The 20,280-nt window shown below is 48.6% G+C and overlaps 1 protein-coding gene across 6 annotated transcripts in view; it reads right to left on the reverse strand.

Moving 5' to 3' along the window:
* pleca (plectin a) overlaps nucleotides 1–20,280 on the reverse strand; it is a 50,464-nt gene that overhangs the window by 25,456 nt on the left and 4,728 nt on the right. For 2 of the 6 annotated variants that reach the window (XM_061822815.1, XM_061822843.1), the window contains exons 1-2: nucleotides 5,485–5,733; nucleotides 1,342–1,403 (exon numbers count right to left, since the gene is read on the reverse strand). In XM_061822815.1, the coding sequence (XP_061678799.1) occupies nucleotides 1,342–1,403; nucleotides 5,485–5,722 (300 nt within the window). In that variant the 5' untranslated portion in view covers nucleotides 5,723–5,733. Of the gene's footprint in view, nucleotides 1–1,341; nucleotides 1,404–2,862; nucleotides 2,997–5,484; nucleotides 5,734–20,280 lie in introns of those variants that run through there. The other 4 variants (XM_061822806.1, XM_061822798.1, XM_061822832.1 and 1 more) reach the window with 3 other exon arrangements.

The raw sequence follows: 20,280 nt of genomic DNA on the forward strand, positions 1-20,280 counted from the left end.
TGCAAGATAAAAATCTTCTCGCTGATCAAATGCCACACGCGGCTTTATTGGCCAAGTATCGTTTTTTTTTTTTAATTCCCCTGTGGAGGGATTTCAGCTACGTTTCCAACCTAAAGCGTCAACAAGTTTGATTTCTTGGGAATTCTCACCAAAACATCCAGGACTGACTACTTGGAGCTCCTGGAACCGAAACGGTCGTTATATGTCGACCACAACGCGTTCTGTATGGACGACATCTACCACTGTGTTGACATTTCAGATTTGGACAGTACGATAACCCTCAGCAAAAATTATGTGCTTTACCAACATTGCAACTACAGCTCCAAAAGGAATTATTTTCAAATGTTCGGTAAAGAACTTTTCAAGGCCTTTGTAAACCTGAAAACAAAAAAGAAAACTTTTCGAAACAAAGTCCAAATTCAGTACAGGAGCGAAAGTTCTCCTTCCTCAGAAAATGTTGTCGGCGCTTGTCCGCTTTGTGACGTCACGTCGGAGTGGAAACAAAACTGATGCTAGCCACGCAAGTTAGCAGGTTAGCTACACACTGTATGTAGCGCTGGTGCAAAAATCGACAAAATGTCCACACACTGACTGTCGTAGCTGGTTGGAAAAGTTATCACGATTCAGTATATTAACAATATCTTGAATTTGTACGAGTGATACTTTGCTGGAAGTGCTGCCTCTTATCGCAGCAACTCTTTGCTAGCACTTTTTAGCTTGTCCTTCCGCTACCGAGCCGCGCTGGCCGAAATATCGCCAAGAGGCCACTTTTTGGACAACCGCACCAACAGTGGGGGACAAAAAAAGAGGGGGGGGGGGGTCGTGTCCCTCATCCCGGCACCCGCGTATAGTTTTAGCGGGAGGTTTTAGAACGTCACTGTGGTATCGAGTTGGGATTATGCCCCAAAAGCCTGAGAAGACGTCAGGCCTCATTTCCACCGCCGCAGACTCGTTAAAACAAACAACAACACGGCTGACGTTCGCTAGCTTGATGCGGTCGCGGCACGCGCATTTAGCGTCACGACCGACATCTGCGTCACCGTCACAATTGCGACTTACGCGGGCAGTCCGTTAAAAGTTGTTTTTTCCCCTTAAAATGGGTTGCCGCGCCCGCCAAAGGACAACACGACCTCATTGTTTGACGCCGCCACGGGACTTGAATGTGTCACAAGATCCTCCGACTCGCAGCAAAATTGTTGCTCATGGCCATAACAAGAAAAGTGGAACATAACATTTCAGTCTGCGACTGTGCTGGGACGTCAAAGCCACGACTTGTTTGTAAATGTCCCGCAGATAAAGGGACGCGTCGCATATTTGCCACGTCGGTCGGCGCGTTCGTACCTTGACCAGGTGCTTGTTGACCCATTTGGTGAACGTCTTCTTCTGAACTCGGTCCCGCTCGTCTGAGGACGACAAAAAAAAAAAAACAAAACTTTTTATTCAAATCGCAACAGAAACGCAGATGTGATCGACACTTTTTAACGTGCCGTTTGTGAACGTTTCCGGAGTGAATTCAACAACCGAATAAATCGTCAGTGATAGACATAGATAACGTTCAGAAAAATGATATTTTAAAGGTTCGTTTAGTCATAATAATGACACACTAAGTCACAATAATGAGACACTCATAATTATGCGATGCAAAGGCACCATAATTACAACTTGATATCTCATAACGATGACTATTTAGTACTTTTTCATACCATGGCTTCATATTTGATTATGATGACCAGCATCTCATAATTGTGACTTAGTATTGGATTATTGAGTTAGTATCTCGTGATAATGACTTTGCATCTCATCGTGATGAGTTTCTCATATCAGTGACTTATTGTTTTCTAATAATGGCTTCGTATCTCGGAAGTGAACAAACGTTTTCTTTCATTGCAGCTCTGGCGGCGGATTCGAGGCCGCTCGGGGGTTTCTGTTCTTTATGAAAAGAAAAAAAGAAAAAAAAAAACAAACTTCAATAACAATCTGTCATGGCGCGTGTCATCAGGTGAGCGGGAACATGTTTGGCCTTGCGCGACTCTTCTTGCACGCATTCCTCGGCAGCGGGACACCAAAGACTTACTTTTGGTCCCCGAGCCGACAAGGAAAAAAAAAAAAAAAATTAAAAAACAAATTTTCATTCGCGCCGAAGGAGTGAAAAAGCAAAAGCTCGGAAGTCAAACGGGGACAACAACAACAACAACAAAGCGAGAACACACGAGAAGGCGACGTGAATCCACTTTGTTGTCGAAGGAGGTTATGCAAAAAAAAAAAAAAAAAAAAAAAATCACATTTCTGGGACTAAAAAAAAAGATTCTATTTTGAAGCCCTTTTTCTGCAGATTTGGTAACGAGTGTTGCACACAACAGCAAATGAAAACCTGGAAGAAATTGTAAAAAGATTTTTAAAAATTCATTTTGCTGTAAAATGGGATTTCAAAAATACATTATAATAGCAGAATACAAATCTTAATTTATTCATCAGCCAGCGATTAAATTGTATTTATGTCAATAAAGAATAATTGTATAATAATGACAAAACTAAAATTGGTGTGGACAAAACGCAGGGATGGTGATGGTATGGCATCAACATCAAACACAATCAAGTGAATTCATCTGGATGAACTCATTCAAAATATGAAAATAAAGATGAGTGCAAAATAATTTGATTTGTCTTACAGTTAAGCATTTGAGCTTGTTAAAGTTAAATGAAAAAAAAACAAACAATCCAACGCAATTGCTCTCATAATGCCTTATATTAAAAAAATATGAAATGATTAAAATGAGGCGGTTTGATGGCCAGCGCCCTTCATCCTCATCCTCATCCTCATCCTCCTCACGCCGCGACCCGTCAAGTCCGAGGGCCGTCTACCTTTCCTGCAGTCCATGGGCTTGAGCATGCCCTGGTACGGCGAGTCCTCCACGAAGACGCCGTCGCTGCCCAAACTGTCCGACGAGTACCGCGGCGTGCCCGCCTCCATGGCGACCTTTGACTATCGAGCGCCGCAGTGCGCCGTCCCCTGTCGACTTCCTCTCCCCCTGCGCTGCCACGCGTTTTTGTTCCCCACATGCGCCAGGAAAAAAAAAAAAAAAAGAAGTGCGCCTGCAGGCGAGCGTGTCACTCAGAAGCAACAGAGTGAGAATGGGGGGGGGGAGTCTCCTCCTGGGACGGCGCAGTCAAGGTGCAACCGGCCTAGCCAAAAAAAAAAAAAAAAAAAACTACAAAAAAAAGTGCAGACCACTCAAGCGGGCCCGATGCCGCCGTCAACGCCGAGTCGGTGACGACGGAAGTCACGGCAGCGCAACTATTGTGACGTCTACCGCGGTTTGACGTTTAAGCCCCCCCCCCCCAAAAAAAAAAAAACAAAACATTTCTTCCTGAGTGACAGCGATACCCGTCACAAGTGCATTTCCGCTACAAAGGCAAGCGAAACGTCAATATTGAGCCACGGATTGTGACCGCCAACATTGCTGAGTGGCGAGGCATTCTGGGAAACCAAAGACCAAAGAGAAAAAAAAAACCATCGTGAAGATCAGCGGATGAAAAGTTGCGTGGGCCGGATTTTCATTTCCCTCTGCCAGTTCCTTTCATTTCACTAAATAGCGGATTAAAAAAATGGTGCAAAATCAGACGGAAAATGTTGCACGAAGGAGGAGATCACATGGCAAAGTCATTCAAGATAATGAGTGGAAACTGTGAACAGAACCAGAACTCCGTGCGGGGCGGACGTCTGCCTCGACCGAGAGCGAATGATGGTCACACTTTTATCTAAAAATAATAAAAAAATAAAAAAAAACCAACTCAGGGGGGGGGGGGGGATTCAAAGCCTTCCAAGTCGCAGCGTCTGCACGTCGGAACCTCTGAAAGGTTTTCCCCGTCCCTCTCGGATCACCGCCAGTATTTTATGAAAGCTTCTGTTGTACGAGGTCCTCAAAACAATCGGACACAACTTCCAACTTGGAGTCTTACTAACGCTTCGACGTCGACTGGGAACATTTCACCAAAAAAAAAAAAAACAACAACGCATTGATTGATTCACGTCTCGTAAATTCCTGCAGCAGCTTTCGCTGTCGGAACGAGGAAAAAAAAAAAAAAGATTCCCAGGATGCTTCTGCGGGAAGGAGGCCCGTCGGGACGAGAGGAGGATGAAGCTGGGGGGGGGGGGCACACCTCCTCCTTCGATGGACCCCCGACCGACCCAGCACGCACACACACACACACACACAAAAAAAGACCCCCCTTTTTCCAACCTCTAAAAGAAGAAAACTACTACTTCATGAGCATCGGCAAGTCCAACACTGAAGACTCTTAAGGACCCACATAAAAGATCCACTTTGGACACCAACGTCAAACATCTCAAAGGCGATGAAAAGAATTTTCCAGAAAAACGTCCGCAGCCCAACGCCAAAAGGACCCCAAAGACCCACGTCGAAACAAAACCCCAAAAGAACACCGACTCTGCCCAACCACGCAGCAAAAACCTCCCCAAAGAGGAAAACTACACATCCAACAATAACCGCCCGTCCCCCCCCCCCAGAAAAAAAAATAAAATTAAAAAAAAAAAAAGCTCCTCACATCAAAGTCCAGAAAAATTTTATTTGACTCACTGAGTCCGTTCCAGACTTTGTTGTCGAAGATCAAATGAGTCATTGTGGATGTTTTGATTTGGACGACCGTCGCGGTTCGGCATTCCGGCGGAGGGTGCGCACCCCCCCCCCTCGCATGTCGGGGGGGGGGGCGACTCCCTGATAACGCTACAAAAAAAAAAAAAATGCAAATTCAAAAGTGTGCAAGTGAAAGCATGCGCCGTCCATCACAAGGACAAGAATGTGAAGCCGCGCCAGGTACCGTCTGGCCCCGCGGCATTATGGGTCGGGGCCCGGTTGCCGCATGAGCAGCGGCGGTGGAATGTACTCCCTTGTAAACATGACTCAGAAGACCACGTTTCGGTGGGCCCGAAGGAACTCCGGCAGTACGCGACTCACTTTTTTTTTTTTTTTGCTCGCCCTCTAGCGGCGAAAGCTTGTAATTACATCGATGGAAACACGGGCGGGGAGGGGCGCTGGGGCGGTTTCCGTGGCAACACGGCCACAACATAAACCACGAAGAAGCTGCTCGAGTTTCGTGACGAAAAGAAAAAAATTGTAACGCTACATTAATAATACTAATTTCAAAAAAGACCCTCCTTCATATAAGTAAGTTTCTTTCGGGGTCTCAGATGAACGCACATATTTGTTTGGCACAATCAAAATAGGATCATTAATAATCGTTGAATAAACGCATCCATGACATTTGTTTGCACTGCTTGCTTGTGAGGATTTGCCGGCCACGCGTGAATCAAGACGAGACGAATCGATCCGGATCGGCTCCGGTTCCCCGAAACGCACGTGGAAACCAAAAGACGACGAGCCGGAGTGCGCATGCGCGGGCCGATCCCGCTCCGCCTCGACCCCCCCCCCCCCCCGCCCCCCACCCACGAGCGCGCGCACGTACCTGCGCAGCACATGCGGCCGTAGAGGTGCGCGCTCACTTCCCCGCGGCTCATCTCGTGGATGAAATTCGTCCTGCGGTACGCGAAGAGGCCGCGGTCCTCCGCGCGGGCCTCCATGTTGCCGATCGCTGCGGGAAAAAAAAAAAAAACTTTTGCCCCTACGCGAGGCGGAGGAGAAAAAGTCGTCTCGGATTGCACCCAAGTCCAACCCACTCCTGTTGCTGCGTAAAAAGATTCCATTTACGCGCAGTCACGTGCAACCCCCCCCCCCCACCCTCTTCCTTTTTTATTTTTTTGCGTGGGGTTTTTTTTTTTTTTTTTTTTTGGCAGTATGTGACATGTGCACCGCCCACCACTTGCATAACCAACCCCAGAGCCCCAATTAAACACGCAAGGCAAACATTTTCTCATAATCGTAAATCAGTTGGAAGAAGTCAAATTCAATTTACTTTCTTTAAAAAAAAAAAAAAAAAATTCTCGGAGCAAATATAGATGAGTCACACGAGTAAAGGGTATTTTGCTAAATATGTAGTTATTGCAGTCAAGATTCTGACATTTTTAAAAGTGCAGTTCATTTCAATCCATGTCAAAATTCATACTCCTGCAATGAATGGGATTTGATACTAATAATTAGTCTATTAATTTTGTTGTTTTCAGTTAAAAAGATACATTTGAAAAAAAATTGAGAGCCAACTACGCAATTAGCTAAACAACTGAGAAAAACAGATACATTTTTTGAGCCTCCCGGGCCAGTCGAGGGCCGCAAGCCTCCAGTTGAGCACACGCGGCCATATTGGCGACAGCTGCGTCGTAACCGCGCAGCGGAGCTCAGCCGTTCGCGTCCTTCACGGCGCGTGGAGGAGAAAAACCTCTGACGTACGAACGTGGGACGACTCTTGAAAGGAAACTTCTGTCTACGGCGGTTCTCGTGGGGGTCGGGCAGGAACAGGATTCCTCGGTCACAGGACCTTGACTGATATTTCTTCCACTTTTGCCGATTGCCCTGAAAATGGCCACTTGGCAGACTTCCCGTGTTTTTTGTTTTAACTCATGATAAACATGCCGCGCGAGCTTCACGTTTCGAAGTGAAGCCAACTTTGGGGGGGGGGGGGGGAGTGAAAGTTTCAAAAAGTTGAAAGCGGCTTCATTATGGATGGCGCGAACCCAAAGCCGCCAATGAGGTGAGCCGCTGCCGTGCGTTAGGATCGAAAGCTGCCGGCAGAGAGAGCGACTCGCCGCAGCGTCGGCTGCGACCCCCCACGGAACGGCTTGACGGACGACGTCGCGGCCCGAAAAGGTTTGCAGGAGGAACTTTCCTCCCGCCGTCTCGGTCTCGGTCTCGGTCTCCGGGATCCGACGGCCGACGAGCGGCGGTGTCAAGTTCTCCGCCTGACGCTGAAACTCGCCGAGCTTTTTTTAAACGCCGTCGTTCGCCTTCGCACTGGGTCAAAGGCACCTCGGGCTCCGCCTTTGATTACGCAGATTGATTTCACCCCACTGGGCGCATACGAAGCATCATATTCTTATGAATAACCACCACCGGACCGGGGGTGTCATGTTGCTGTGCGGGCCAGGCTTCAAAAGATCCAATTCCGACGTAATGCGAAACCTCGTTTGAGGCGGGCCGAGTATGAGGTTTAATATTTGCAGTCGAAGGCCGTCTTGGATTTGAGCCCGCGGCGGCTTCCAGGAAGCAGACGGCAATATGATACATCGCCGTCGCTAATGTGCTGGCGACGCGTTGATTTGCTTTAGAACAGCTCTACTGACCTAACCAATGACCTTTTTTTTTTTTTTTTTTTTTTTTAAATCATCCTCGAACCTCTGCACAACAGCACGTCTACGGTGCGAGGCTGATACGAGGTACCGTTATCTAACTCAATGTAGCGAACCAACGCCCACAAAACCGCCAGTGCGATTTTAATGGCTTCACTGGACAAAGTCTATCAAACTACGTCATAAAAAGTCAACCCACTCGCTAACGGCGAACCGCTAGATTAGCCGAACTGATGACGGCCAACTTCACGCTCTCATTTTCTGACGCCAGCGTCGCTCACCAGGCCACGCCCCCGCCTTGTAACGCTACATACGCCCAAAGACTTACTGGTGAGGAACGGCGACCACAAGTGGACGACAACGATATCCGCACTTCATGCGCGTAGTTTGTTTTTCAATAACAGAAAACGTGTTTTATACAACTACAATGAACGGATGAGATAATCGGTAGAATGGGTTCTGAGTTACAAATAACGCTTTTCCATTTATGAGAGAGGTATGATATCTCCCTCGCAAACAATTTCTGACCGTTTCTACGCTGAAAAAGCTTCTCGCGCTAAGCGAAGGTGCGTCCTGACCTCTTCCTTTGTGAGAGCTTTTTACGACAGCAGCTGCAACCGCCAAGGCAGGCGGGCAGCGTCCGGCCCGGTTGTCGGGCAAACAATGGCGCAGCGGGAGGACGGCGACCGAGCGGCGTTCACGACGGGTTTGTCCTTGCACGCAAATGCAAAAATGCCCTCAGGCGCGTCGCGACGCCGCCTCGTCTGACTCGGGTGTGGCCCGCTTCTCCGTTCAATTCCGCAGGCGCAATGTCGCTTTCAAACCAGCTCAGCGGGTCGTCGCGCTCACGTTAGCGCTGAAAACGCCACAGTCGTGTGTCGCAACCAAAACAACAAACCACAGTGCAAATATTTCACGTACTTTCCTATAATCTTACAAATTAACTATTTTTTGGAAAATTGTACTTTGCAGGATTAAAAACTTTTTTTAAAAATGTATGCATAGCTACAAGATTTGTTCCACTGTATTTTATTGTCAAATTTTATTTCAGTAACCGATACGGAAAATGAACGATAGATTCTTTTGCGTACCTGTTGAGGGCGCCAGCGTACCAGTACCAATATGTATTTGAAATTTAAAAAAAAAAAAAGGAAATCAAATTTGTTTTTAATGCGAAGGTTTTTTTTTGTTTTACATCTTTCACGACTCTAATAATGAGGCTCATAATCGTCGTAACATCGACGCTGTTTTCCTTTGGCGCGTCGAAGGCATTTTGCGAACTTTCATGAGACAAAACGTGTTTTGGTTGAACTCATTTGTGTTTGATTCTTTTTCTTTTTTTTTTTTTAACGAAGCTTCAACTCCAACAAACAATTCAAGATACGAGCGGCAACGCAACGCGTTCCAAAACGGCTTCGTGGCGACGCACCCAAAGCCGTTTCTAACCCTTCCCCGGGCGCCGAAGAAGGAAAACAGACACGTCCAAAACCAAAACCAAAAGCGGGGCCCGCCTTCCCGGCGGCATTTACAGGGTTAACCCCGTTCGTCTTTCCACAGGAAACTGAGCCGAGGGCGGAGCGGGGGGTGGGGGGGGCGGTGACGGCAGACGGGATAAGAGAGCAGCGAGGACGGCGGCGAAGACCGAGCCGAGCCGAGCCGGGCCGGGCCGGGCCGGGCCGGGGGAGCGTTCGGGGCGGGGGGAAACTTTCCGTCCTTGGACCTTAAGGTTACCCTTGAAGCGGGCCGGCGCTTACCTCGCTTCCTGCGCAAGCTCCAGCGCCAGACCAGCACCAAAGTGAGCAGGTGGCCCCCCGCCACCAGCGTGGGGAACGCGTTTCCCGGGGGGGTCGCCGACATCGGGCCCGTCTTTGTCCTGAGCGCGGCGACAGGGCGCGCGGCGTTTTGCTTTGACCGCACGTGGGGGTGGGGGGTGTGGGGGGGGTGGGGGGGTGGCTGACAGGTGAGGGAGGGAGGAAGGGAGGGAGGCCGGGGGAGGCGGATTTAGGGGTGTGGCTCCATCCGGGACGTTTGCCAGCTGCAGCCAACTCCTTCCGTCAGTTTTTACAAAGAGAGAAGCGGCAGCAGGAGAACGCCTGTCTCGCTCTCTTCTCTCTCTCTCTCTCTCTCTTCCTCCTTCGCTCTCTCACCCCCCCCCCTCTCGCGCCCCCCCCCCGGCCAGCAAATACTGTACGCGGAGACAAGCGGCAGCATCTACTCGCTTCCTCCCGGACTCCGCGTTGGCCTAAACGCGAAAGATATCCAAGCGTGCTTTTCACCGACGCCGCATTCAACTAGTCACGCAACTTGATTACATGCAAATGTAACACGAATGCTACACAACTCTTCCCCCCCCCCCCCTCAAAAAAAAAAAGCTAGTCCAAGTTCAAATCTTTCAACTCTTGGCTGTAGCTCGATAGTCAATGGGGGGTGGGGGGCCGCACCGCCGCTGAACACGACCGAGGTGGGAGGAGCATGTCTGAAACGTGGCCCCTCCACGTTGAGCCCGAGTGGCATGGCAAAAACTTCCAAACGTTAGCAAACAAGGAGCCCCGCCGGGGGAGATGAGTCAAGGGGGGGGGGGTACTTTTTCCCAACATTCTGATGCCTGCAGCTGCAGATCCCACCATCAAACGCCCCCCTCCCCCCATCCAAGCTTCTTAGAGTAAACAAAACTCCCCAACTGTTATGTACAAACACACAACGTCAGTCAGTCCCAAGACCACATCCCAAAGTGGGCTCACTCCCCAAAGTCCACGTTGCCAAAATAAGCAGCCCCCCCCCCCCCCGTCGGCGGCTGACGAGACGAGCCTCGCTCGGACGCCCCCACCCGCGCTGCAGTCTGTTAATAATACACAAGCGCGAGTCGGCCCCCGATAAGACGACCCGGCTCAAAGTTCCCAAACTCCCTCGCGCTGCCGCAGTCACGCTTGCATTGCTGGATTTTTCCGCAGCTTTCCTCCCTTGCCCGAATGTTTACCGCCATTATTTTTTTCCCCCTCACCTCTGGGGGGGGGGGGCTGACCACGCCGCTCCCCTTCGCGCCTAATTGCAACCACGTGTTTGACGGCAAACGCGCCCGTCATTCTTTGCAGCTCGTTAAACGATAACAACAGGAGCCGGAGTGCTTCCGTCGCAATTTTTCCAGAGTGAACGTCACATCTGAACCAATCGGGAATGCCGGGGGGGGGGGGGGGGGCAAATTTCACAGATTCCGAGCGCCGATTTGCCGGAAGGTCAGCATGAAGGAATCTTTTTGTCTGCACTGTCATAAGCAATTCAGTGCAGGCTAAAAAAAAAAAAAAAAAAAAGGGGCGTTGGCACCGCTTGTATTGATCCAGGAAAGACATGAAAAACATGGCGGAAGGAAGAGGAAGAGGAAGAGGAAGATGACGACGACGACATCTGGAGCAGCCGTCACGACATGAAGTTTTGCGTTTTTTGAAGAATGAAAAATGTTTTTAAACAAATTGTTCTTTGAGATTTCATTCTCAAACTTACAAAAAAGAGAACGTTGCAAAATCTTGAAATTTCATCTATAAATTTTATAAATCTATTTTTGTTGTTGCGGATTACAAAAAAAGAAACCTTACGACAATTTTGATATTAGACCCCTATTCTTAGGCTTTTTTGTATTTTCAAAAAGACTCAAAGATACAATACTTTTTAAAAATACTTTTTTTTGTGGGGGGGTAGAATTTTTTTTTTTTTTTGTGGGGTCATTTTAATTCCAAAAAATGGATCACATTTATTTTGAACTATCGGAAGGGAGTTTTTCCAGGTTAAAAAAAAAAAGAAAAAGTTTTGTTTTAAAAACACAAAAACTGAGTGTTCAACTTTAGGAGGAAAATTCACAAATTTTCTGATTTAGATTTGGGGAAAAAAAGGTGCGTGTATGGATTCCATAAAAAAATAATAAAAAATTGTCATCTTTCTGGGGCAGCATCCTTCTGTTACAAAAAAAAAAAAAAAACAAAACCTGTCAAACAAAAATACAAGCAAAGTAAAAAAATTATGGATTGAAATGAAATCACTTGAAACCAATGTGAGCATTATTTTCATTTTCTAGGGCAAATATTTGCTTTGACTCCCCAATCAAGTGTCTGCTTGGTTCACATTGTCAGGGCTTCCCTTTTGAGGATGAGCCGCAACAAACTAAAACGGCAAACATTTGACGACGACAACGAAAATATCGCTGCCCCACAATTTGAGCGCAACAGATGTACGGAATCCTGCCCCCCACCCTCGCCGGCCGCTCCAAAAGGGAGGGGCCGGCGACCTCTGCTGCTCGTGCGACGTGCGACGTGCGGACGCTCAGCATCGCCCGAGAAACGCTCCGTTTGGCGCCCGGCGAGCGAGCGAAAGTCAACACGAGAGACGAGACGACATCCTTTGACAGACGATTCTACAGGAAGTGGCAGACTCGGAAAAAAAAAAAACAAAGTGCGGTCAAGTCGACGCGGTGACACCAAAACGAAAAAAACGAAAACGTACCACGTGGAGATCCGGGACAGACGCAGCAGCACAGGTCCATCCTGCCGTCTCGCAAGCAGCTCAGCACATTTGCGCAAAAATCCTCACAAGTTCTGACCTCGCCGCATTGTGTCTTCTCATCGGAACCCGACGGGAGGCGGAGGCGGGGAGGGAAAGTTAGTGGTGGGGAAGGGGGGGCGGGGGGGGGCGTGCAAGGGGAAAATAACGGGATGAAAAAAAAAAAAAAAAAAGAGTGGAGGCCCGTCAGTCGCGGAAGCAAAAAAAAAAAAAAAAGCAGACGACCGTGCGGTGCGCAGCGCGAGCCGAGTGGAAAGAGAATCTCAAGCCTGCTGCTTTGCCCTGGACGGCTTCCATGCGGAGCAGAAAAAAAATAAAAAAAATGAAAAATGGACAAAGGGCGGAAAAGTGGAGGAACAAAGAGGCCTCTGTGGAGGTCGTTACGAAAAGAAAGAAAGAAAGAAAGAAACGCTGCTCCTCGGCCACGTGAGTTTTCTGCTAAGAGCTCAACACTTAGTTGAAAAGCTTCGTCCGTTCAAGCTGCATACGAAATAACAACAACGCAGCCTCAAAGTGGCAACTTCGAAACCTTCGTCGCCATGACGACTTCAAAACAGACAATTTTGCGGGCCGCACGGCCGCCGGTAATCAAAAACTTTCTTTACCCAGCAAGTAAAAAAAAAAAATAAAAATACTTGGTATCCCGGGTACCACTGTGAAAGACAGTTGTCGGTCCGTCTAAGTCGTCATCGAAAAGGTAGATATCAATATCGTAAAATAAAAAAAAAAAAACTGTACATAAACCGTGAATAAAAACTGGAATAAATAAATAATTCTAAAAGATAGAATGTAGTCATAAATTTATTTAAAGTATTATTTTACTGTCACATTTTGTATGCATCTTGTCCATTTAATTCCGTGATTCTTTCACATGCCTCTAGAGGGAGTCTAGTGCAGGTAGGACCGAAAACAAGTGAACAAAACTAAGATGAGATAAATGCACAACTAAAATCTATAATAAGAAACTACACCGTTATGCGAAGGGACGCCAAGCGGACCTCACGTAAACAGAGTTGGGACAGAGAAAAAGCTGAAAAAATGGCTCAGATAAAAATAAAAACAAAGTCAAAATAAAGTTAAAATATAAGTTAATATACACTAGCGAATTAAAAACAATCATGACGATAACTAAAATAGGCTGTGAAGGACTAAAGACGTCTAAAATCAACCAAAACTTAGAAATACAAATAAAAAAATAAAGCTCGGCTATACGAAACTAAATCAAAACCGTAACCCAACCTCAGGACTGAACTAAATCAATAAAAAACTTCAAATAAACTAAAATGAGCCACATTAACGCCTCCTAAAAATACAAATAAACACTTTGCGCTAACCGATAAGTTAACTAGATAAGCTAGGACAAGTTAGCCTAGTTTAGCGAGGGAGGCTAACCAAAGACGCCAAAACCTCGTCAAAAGTGACTCACGATCACCACATGTGGCCAAAGGGGGTATTACATGCCCTCCCCCAAATTCTAATCATTCCAAGTCTTATTTTTCCAATTTGCAAAAAAAAAAAAAGAAAGAAAAGAAAAGAAAGATCTATGTTACAGCAGACCCGCGGACGCAGCCTCGCTTACCTTGACCGCTCTGAATCAAAACCTCCATGAAGTCTCGGCTACGCGCGGCTTCCATCTCAAGGCAGCTCTGTCACGTCCGGATGCGTCGCACAAGACCAAAAAAAAAAAAAAAAAAAAAGAGATGCAAGGAGGGGGTGGGGGGGGGGTGCGCTCGCTGGCTGCCACATGTTGCGCCAGCTTCTTCGCCCTCCCCGGCTGGAAAACGTGAGCCCGCCTGCGCCGCCGCAACATTCGGCATGTCCGGCCTGGCTTGTCCGTGTGTGCCCACAATGGAGCCCCCCACCCCCCCCCACCCCGACCTCACCCCGCCCCACCCCATCACAATTTATATTTAAAAAAAAAAAAAGCAAATAAAAGCGACCTGCCTGCAAAGACGTTTCCATGCAGCAGAGGGCACCAGCGAAAAGCCCCCCCAAAGTCGGATGAAATTATGTGTATTATGATATTCTCAAAAGTCATTTGAGAAAACAAATATTGGGAACATCTATTATTAAATTGATGTGACAGTAACAGTAAGATGAAGGGGGGGGGGAATATATTTCATATTCATCCAAGCAGCAGATTAAAAAAGGTAAAAAAAAAAAAATGCTAGCGTTGTTCTTCTTTTTGCTTATTATTAAGTCAAAACCGTACATAGATTTGTGTTAATATTTGTGGCCTTGCTATTATTACAAGTTTACGAAAGGAGGGTTAATAGCCACAAATATTTTTTCACACTATATGTAATAAGTACGAATGGAAAATTTTAAAGTATGAACTGTAAGAAAAACACACAAATCAATTGTTCTTCCCGGCGAGCGTCTTATCTGGCAAACTCTTTCTACCCGCGGATATGAATTTTAATCATGCAAACACGATCGCGGCAGCTTCTAAAAAATGAAAAAGATCATCACTCATACGGGCGACAAATCGCATTATCAGCTGGCGCGTGCGAGTCTGGACGACGGACACAAATGAGGCCATCAACCCGTAACCAGATGTAAAAATCCGAAAGGGAGCACCGAGCGGGAGTTCCGACGCAAACAAGTCGCAGACTGGGAGGCGGTAGCGGTCTTGAACATCTGGAAGCCATATCTCTCGTGATATTCAGCCCAAAGCATTTGGACTCGCGTCTTCTTCTCATGCGCGCTCCGCCATCTCGGCTGAGCAAACGTTTTGACGTTCATCCGGGGGGGGGGGGGGCAATAGCGTCACCCTCTTCACAGAGAAACAAGTGAGCTTGTGGTTCAGGAAGTCGAGATCCGCGACGGGCGGGCGGATGCTCCGAGGAGGTCGCGAGGCCCCAAATACTGCGCTCACGTGTGGATCGGAGCGTAGTTTGCTTTTAAGCACTGCTAGAATGGTGCCATCCTCCAATTTTCCATGCCACACATCGCTGCAAACTGTTTTCAAAGTCAAAATGGTTTTGTGGCTTCATTCGAGTTGATTGTGGCTTGCGCATCCCGAAATTCGAGCTCTTAAATTAAAACTGGCCTCAGGGGGGTGGGGGGGTGGCTGCATTTTTAGCGGAGCCCCCCAAAAAATGTCCGCTTGGAACTAAATTGACGGGTTTCCTGAGTCTTGCGGGACACGGGTTCCGAGGAGGTTTTCGACTCACGGTGGGCACGCCTACCAAATTCCAGGTTGCTCAGTGAAATTGCCTTTGAGGGCGAAATGATCAAAAAGCGTGATTTAGATGTTTTTTTTTTTTTTTTTTTTTTTATGGCTAGACAGCCAAATTCATAACCATCGTCTCCTTCAAAGCAAAATGGCAGACTTGTTGTTTTTTTTTTTCTTGAGAGGTTTTTTGGTGGGTCTGCACCTGACAGGACTTCCAAAGTCCAAAATGCTAACTTGGACTGTCTGAGACCATTTTTTCGTGGGTCATTTCATAACAGAAAAGTTCACCAAATTGCGTGTTGCGTCGGGGATTCATTTTCCAAAAAGTCCACATGATCAGGGACCAAAGCAACAAGCAAATGGAAATGGGAAATCCCAAATGTGGGCGATGGCGAGGATATCACGGCGATTCTTTAGAACACGAAAGTCTGGGCTGATTCGAGTTTTTGGCCGGCGGTACCAGAACTCCACGTGCTCTTCATCACCGGAATCGTACGTCATACATCCAAAATTATAGGTGAGAGTACATTTCAGCAGCGAGCGTTCACGCGGCTGCGCTTAGCAAATATTCAACGGCGGCTGCATTCGGACAAAATCGCAATCCAGGTGCAGTTTTACGGCAAGTGATTTACGTGGTCGTCTTCCAGGCTGGAAAAACGCACCGCCGCGGTTTAGCGTTTGGGAAGGGCCGGCACGAGAACGCTTGGACCGGGTGGGCACACGTCGCAAGCGTTCCGGCGAGGGTCGCCGTTCGCCCGACAAACCAGGAAGACGCGCGGCGACTTGTGATTGGTCCGTGCCGGGAGACAAACGAACGTGACTGCGGGCTGGCGCAGCTGGTAAACAGGAAAGTACAGCAGACGGAGAAGCGACCCCTGAGGCACTCCGCGTGATTTGGTTTAGTCTCTCTTTTGAATAAAGAGAAGTACGAGGTGGCGTATAATCATCTGAACAATTATGAGTATCAAAGATTCTTGAAATATTGCAAAAAAGCAGCAGCTTACAAAGACAACTCACACAACTTGGAACAAATACGAGCATGATGAACTCAGTAACGGGAGTGGTATCAAATGTTAATCTGCATATCTGTCACAAAATACTCATACTGCAACAGTCGTTAGGTTTCAAGTTTCAATTACGGCTCAAAAAGTGAGCCCTGCGGGACTCCACGCGCTCGGCTTTTCGTCTCGTGAGTATTTACAAAAACGACGCGCAGCAAACGAAAGCGATGAAATCTGTGCAAAAGCGGTGCAAAAATGGATGAGAGGCGCCAGTAGATGCTGGCGGGAATTTCAGAAAGAGAAGTTCGGCGGGTGGTAAACCGCTGGCTGCCGCGGATCGACCGAAACATGGGTAACCGTGGCGACGCGAGCCCTCCACCAAACGATGAGTCAACAGCGCTGAAGCAGAGGAGCTAACGTTGCTGCTAATGGCAACGTTTAAACGACAAAACAACAACAACAAAAGAGACTCCTCGCGAGCGGGCGCGTCACAACCGGGAGGGAGAGGAAGTTGCCTGCGGCTCGCGCTTTTTGATTGCGTCGCTGTCCGACGTCCGCTAGCTTCTGTTCACGCCAGGAGGCCACCCGTGTGAATTCCCCCCGGTTTACCGTGACGATGCCTCGAAAGTACTCAAGATTCCTGGGCCACCTCGCATACGAGATCGACGGGGCTCTCGCCTCCGTCTGCACGTTAGCACCCCCTCGAGGATAACGTGCGCCAAGGCAGCAGCTACCAGGATGTAGCGCTAAACCTTCACCACAGGAGAAAAATGGAAAATTTTACAGCGGAAGAAGCATCTTTGCAATGGAGCGCGATGAGCGATCAACAGCGCCACCCGATGGCCAGTCGAGGGAAAGCGCAAGGAAACTGCCTTAACAACACACTTTGTCATTTTAGACAAACGTTGCTGAAACATTCTAAAAGTGCCGCTGCACCAAAATATATCTAAAGAGCCATTACATTATTTTGAATGATGAACACATGAGCAAATCTGAAAAATGATAAAACCCCTTCAAATGTTGCCTTTAAAGACAACATATACTAGTTCAAGATGTGAGTACCACGCAGTACTCGTTACAAAAAAAAATAAAAAAAATAATAATACTAGTTGTTTTTGTTTTTTTGTTTTTTGCATTCTGCATTTCTGCAACAGAAGCGCGAATGTCGGCCTTTGATTAGCGCGCAGCGGAAAGGTGACAAGCGCGGCGGCCTGAAACGCGGGACGAGGACGTGCAGCAATTACACGCAGACGACACGGCGAGGTCCCTTGAAGGCGCCCCGGAGGGGGGCAAAGCGATTCCGCAACAAATTGCGACTGGCCATCGTCTGGCGGCTAAAAATGTAGCGACTCCCTGCGACTTTGTAGGTTCCAATGCAAGCTTGCGGTTTCCCCACGGGGGTCACACCAGGACTTTTGCTGCGTTTCCCCAAATCAAAACGTGTATGTCGCCTCGTTACGGTCTGGCGCCATTCAACTACCGACGAGGATCGAGTGGAACAACTTTTTCTTTGGTTTTGTTGAAATCCTGCAACTATCCAGCAATTGCTGTCAGCCATCTTTGACGCTTGATATGCCAGACTTGCTTCTCTTGAATCAAAAAGTCCACTATTAATTTTTTCCTCCTCACCCACGACCTTCCACCGCGTGTACAATCCAAACTACGAGCAACGACGACAACAAAATACTTCCCGGCCTGCGCGTGACGCCTGTCCAGGTCTGACCTTGCACAACCGACTCCAGAGTTTTGTCTCTTTTCTTATCAGCCTTTCCCGAGACTTTCGTGGGTCTACTCGAGATAAAGCTTTTTTCCTTTTAAAACTACATTTCATGTTGCAAAGTTGCCTTTCCCACATTTTCACCCGCAAAACGTGTTGAGCACGTTCAAGTCGTCAAAACGGCGAGCCGAAGGCGGGGAGGTGGCCCTTCTTGACAAAGTCTTAAAACCTTTTGGCCTTTCGGAGATCAACACAGGCTGAACCAGAAGTAAGCCGAGAATATTTGGGTCAAGAACCGAGCCAAAGCCGGTCGGGGACATCGGGCGCCGAGGTCTCTCGGGATTCGGACTCAAGTTCGGCGGCTGCTGCTGCTGCTCGCAAAGCAACTCGAGCGGTTCTTTTCGTGAAGCCGGCGGGATTTTGGTCCAGGGATTCCAAGCGGGACCCCGAAACCCGGCGGGCCGGACTCTCTCGTATCCTTATCCAAAGCAGCAAATACTAGTGTACTGCTAAAAGTGCAATTTCACGATCAAACAGGTTAATAATTGGAAAGTTATTGAACATAAGGATATGCTTTAAGGTTACTTAAGTGATTTCGTATGTTTACACAGTTGTGGTTAAAAGTGAAAATCGGTATTTATTTCCACTTTTGGCAAAGTTACAGTCTACTGGCATCGGGTACGGACGACGCAGTGAGGCGCCGGACCGGCGGATGGCGCTGCAGTCGGGGGGGACAGACAAGGACTTTAGAAGGCTCGTTTCCGCCACCGACAGGGCCGGAGTGCAACTGCAGGACCCCCCCAAAAAATGAGAATTTCCCAGCTCGCGCGTTGTCTAATAGTTAATCCATTCAAAGATACGGGCGGGTGAGAGCCGGCTCCTGATTGGACGGGCTCACCCCCCCCCCCCTTCAGGGCAACTTGAACAACGCAGTTTGAAACAAGTCGCGGTCAAGCGCACAGCGACGCCTCTGCGCAACCTCGTTGCCACGGCGATGCCGCCACGCCTTTCCGCATCGCCGCACGCGTCCCCCCCCACCGAGCGGGACGCAAAAGGCGACAAAAGCCACGGAACGGTCCTCATTCCTCAAGTTCGGATTGCTGCGCGGCGGCCCCCCCCCCCCCGATGCATTGCGGGAGCTGTACCTTTGAGAGAGCTGATCTCGTGCTGGATGGACCTGGCCGGATCCATGGCCGAGCGAGTCCCGGACGGCCGACCCGAGGACGGAACGCTCTCAAAGTGGGACGGGACCGGCAACCTATATTCCCACTCTCTCTCCATCTCTCTCGCTTGCCCACCGAGTTGGCAGCTTAGTGTTTTTGTCCCCTCCTGCCTCGCACGCAATCCCTTTCATTGGGGGGGGGGAGGGGGGGGGAGAGACCAAGCGCCTCCTCCCTCCTCCCGCCCCACCCTGACGGCACATCGTCCTCTTCCTCCTCCTTCGCAGGGAGGTGCCAGGACAACAGAGGGCAACCTGCTGAATGGGACCAAAATGCGACAGGATGGGATTTTCACACCCCCCCCCCCGCCCCCCCCCCAGCCAAGTGACTCAGCATTTTCTGCCGGAAATGCAGCGGAAAGGCGCTCAGCTGTGCATCCGACCGCACTGGAGCTCTTGCTTAGCTTTTCGGCATTCCACGTCACAAGTCAACTCGGAATCAGCAAGTTCCATATTTCGTTACGTATGGATGTAATGTGGATTTTGGTTTATCTATTCGGCAGTCTATTTAATATGCACGTTATGGAGTTATTTAGTTGAATTTGGAGGGGCCGCTTCAAGATACTATTCACCGTTATATTCAGGAAACATCCCAATTCATAGCGAGGTCGTCGGCTTTCTCGCCATGTAATACCACTTCAGTCCTGAGGAGGTGATAGTGAGCCACTTAGCAAGAGTTGGCTAAAAAGTTGTGGAAACTTCCTGGTAGTGCTGCCCCCCGCTGGTCTGGAGAACGCAAGGCAAACTGCAACCGGTATTTTTTTTTTTTAATAAATCACACAACTTGGAAAACTCAACGATCACGCCGGGTTCAGTTTGCCGGTCGATTGTAACAATTTGATCAGATTGAGTCCCGCGGTGAGCCGCAAAACAAGGCGAGTTGGGCTCGACGGCTTCACAGCTGCTTTCCATTTTTAAATCGCATAAAATATCTGACAGGTCCCTCAACCGCGTGGAATTTTGATGGAGCGATAAATTCCGACAGAACAGACAAAACAAAGATGAGTCACCTGCAGTTTTTCCTCCCCCCCCCCCCCCCCAACAACTTTTCTAACACGGATCTGCTAAATTCAACAGCAACACGGACAACTCGTCCACTGGCAGGCGTCGCTCGCACATTTCGGACCATTAAACGTGGATGACTTGAGCGAAATGAGAGCGGTCAGAGCGGAAGCGCTGACAAAGCAGCGCAGTCGCTTTTCTTTGAAGCGCAGCCGGACGCCGAAACGCCAGCCGGGGCCAGAACCGCTCGGTCCGCCGGCTGGCATTCCGCGCGGGAGTCGGGCTCGCCGTGGCGTGCCTGAGCCCGCCCGGCGTTAGCGCCATTGTTGTAGGGATGAGTGGCCGACAGACGCTTGT

Source organism: Syngnathoides biaculeatus, chromosome 1 (assembly GCF_019802595.1).
Source record: "Syngnathoides biaculeatus isolate LvHL_M chromosome 1, ASM1980259v1, whole genome shotgun sequence".
In the NCBI taxonomy this organism is placed as follows: Eukaryota; Metazoa; Chordata; class Actinopteri; order Syngnathiformes; family Syngnathidae; genus Syngnathoides; species Syngnathoides biaculeatus.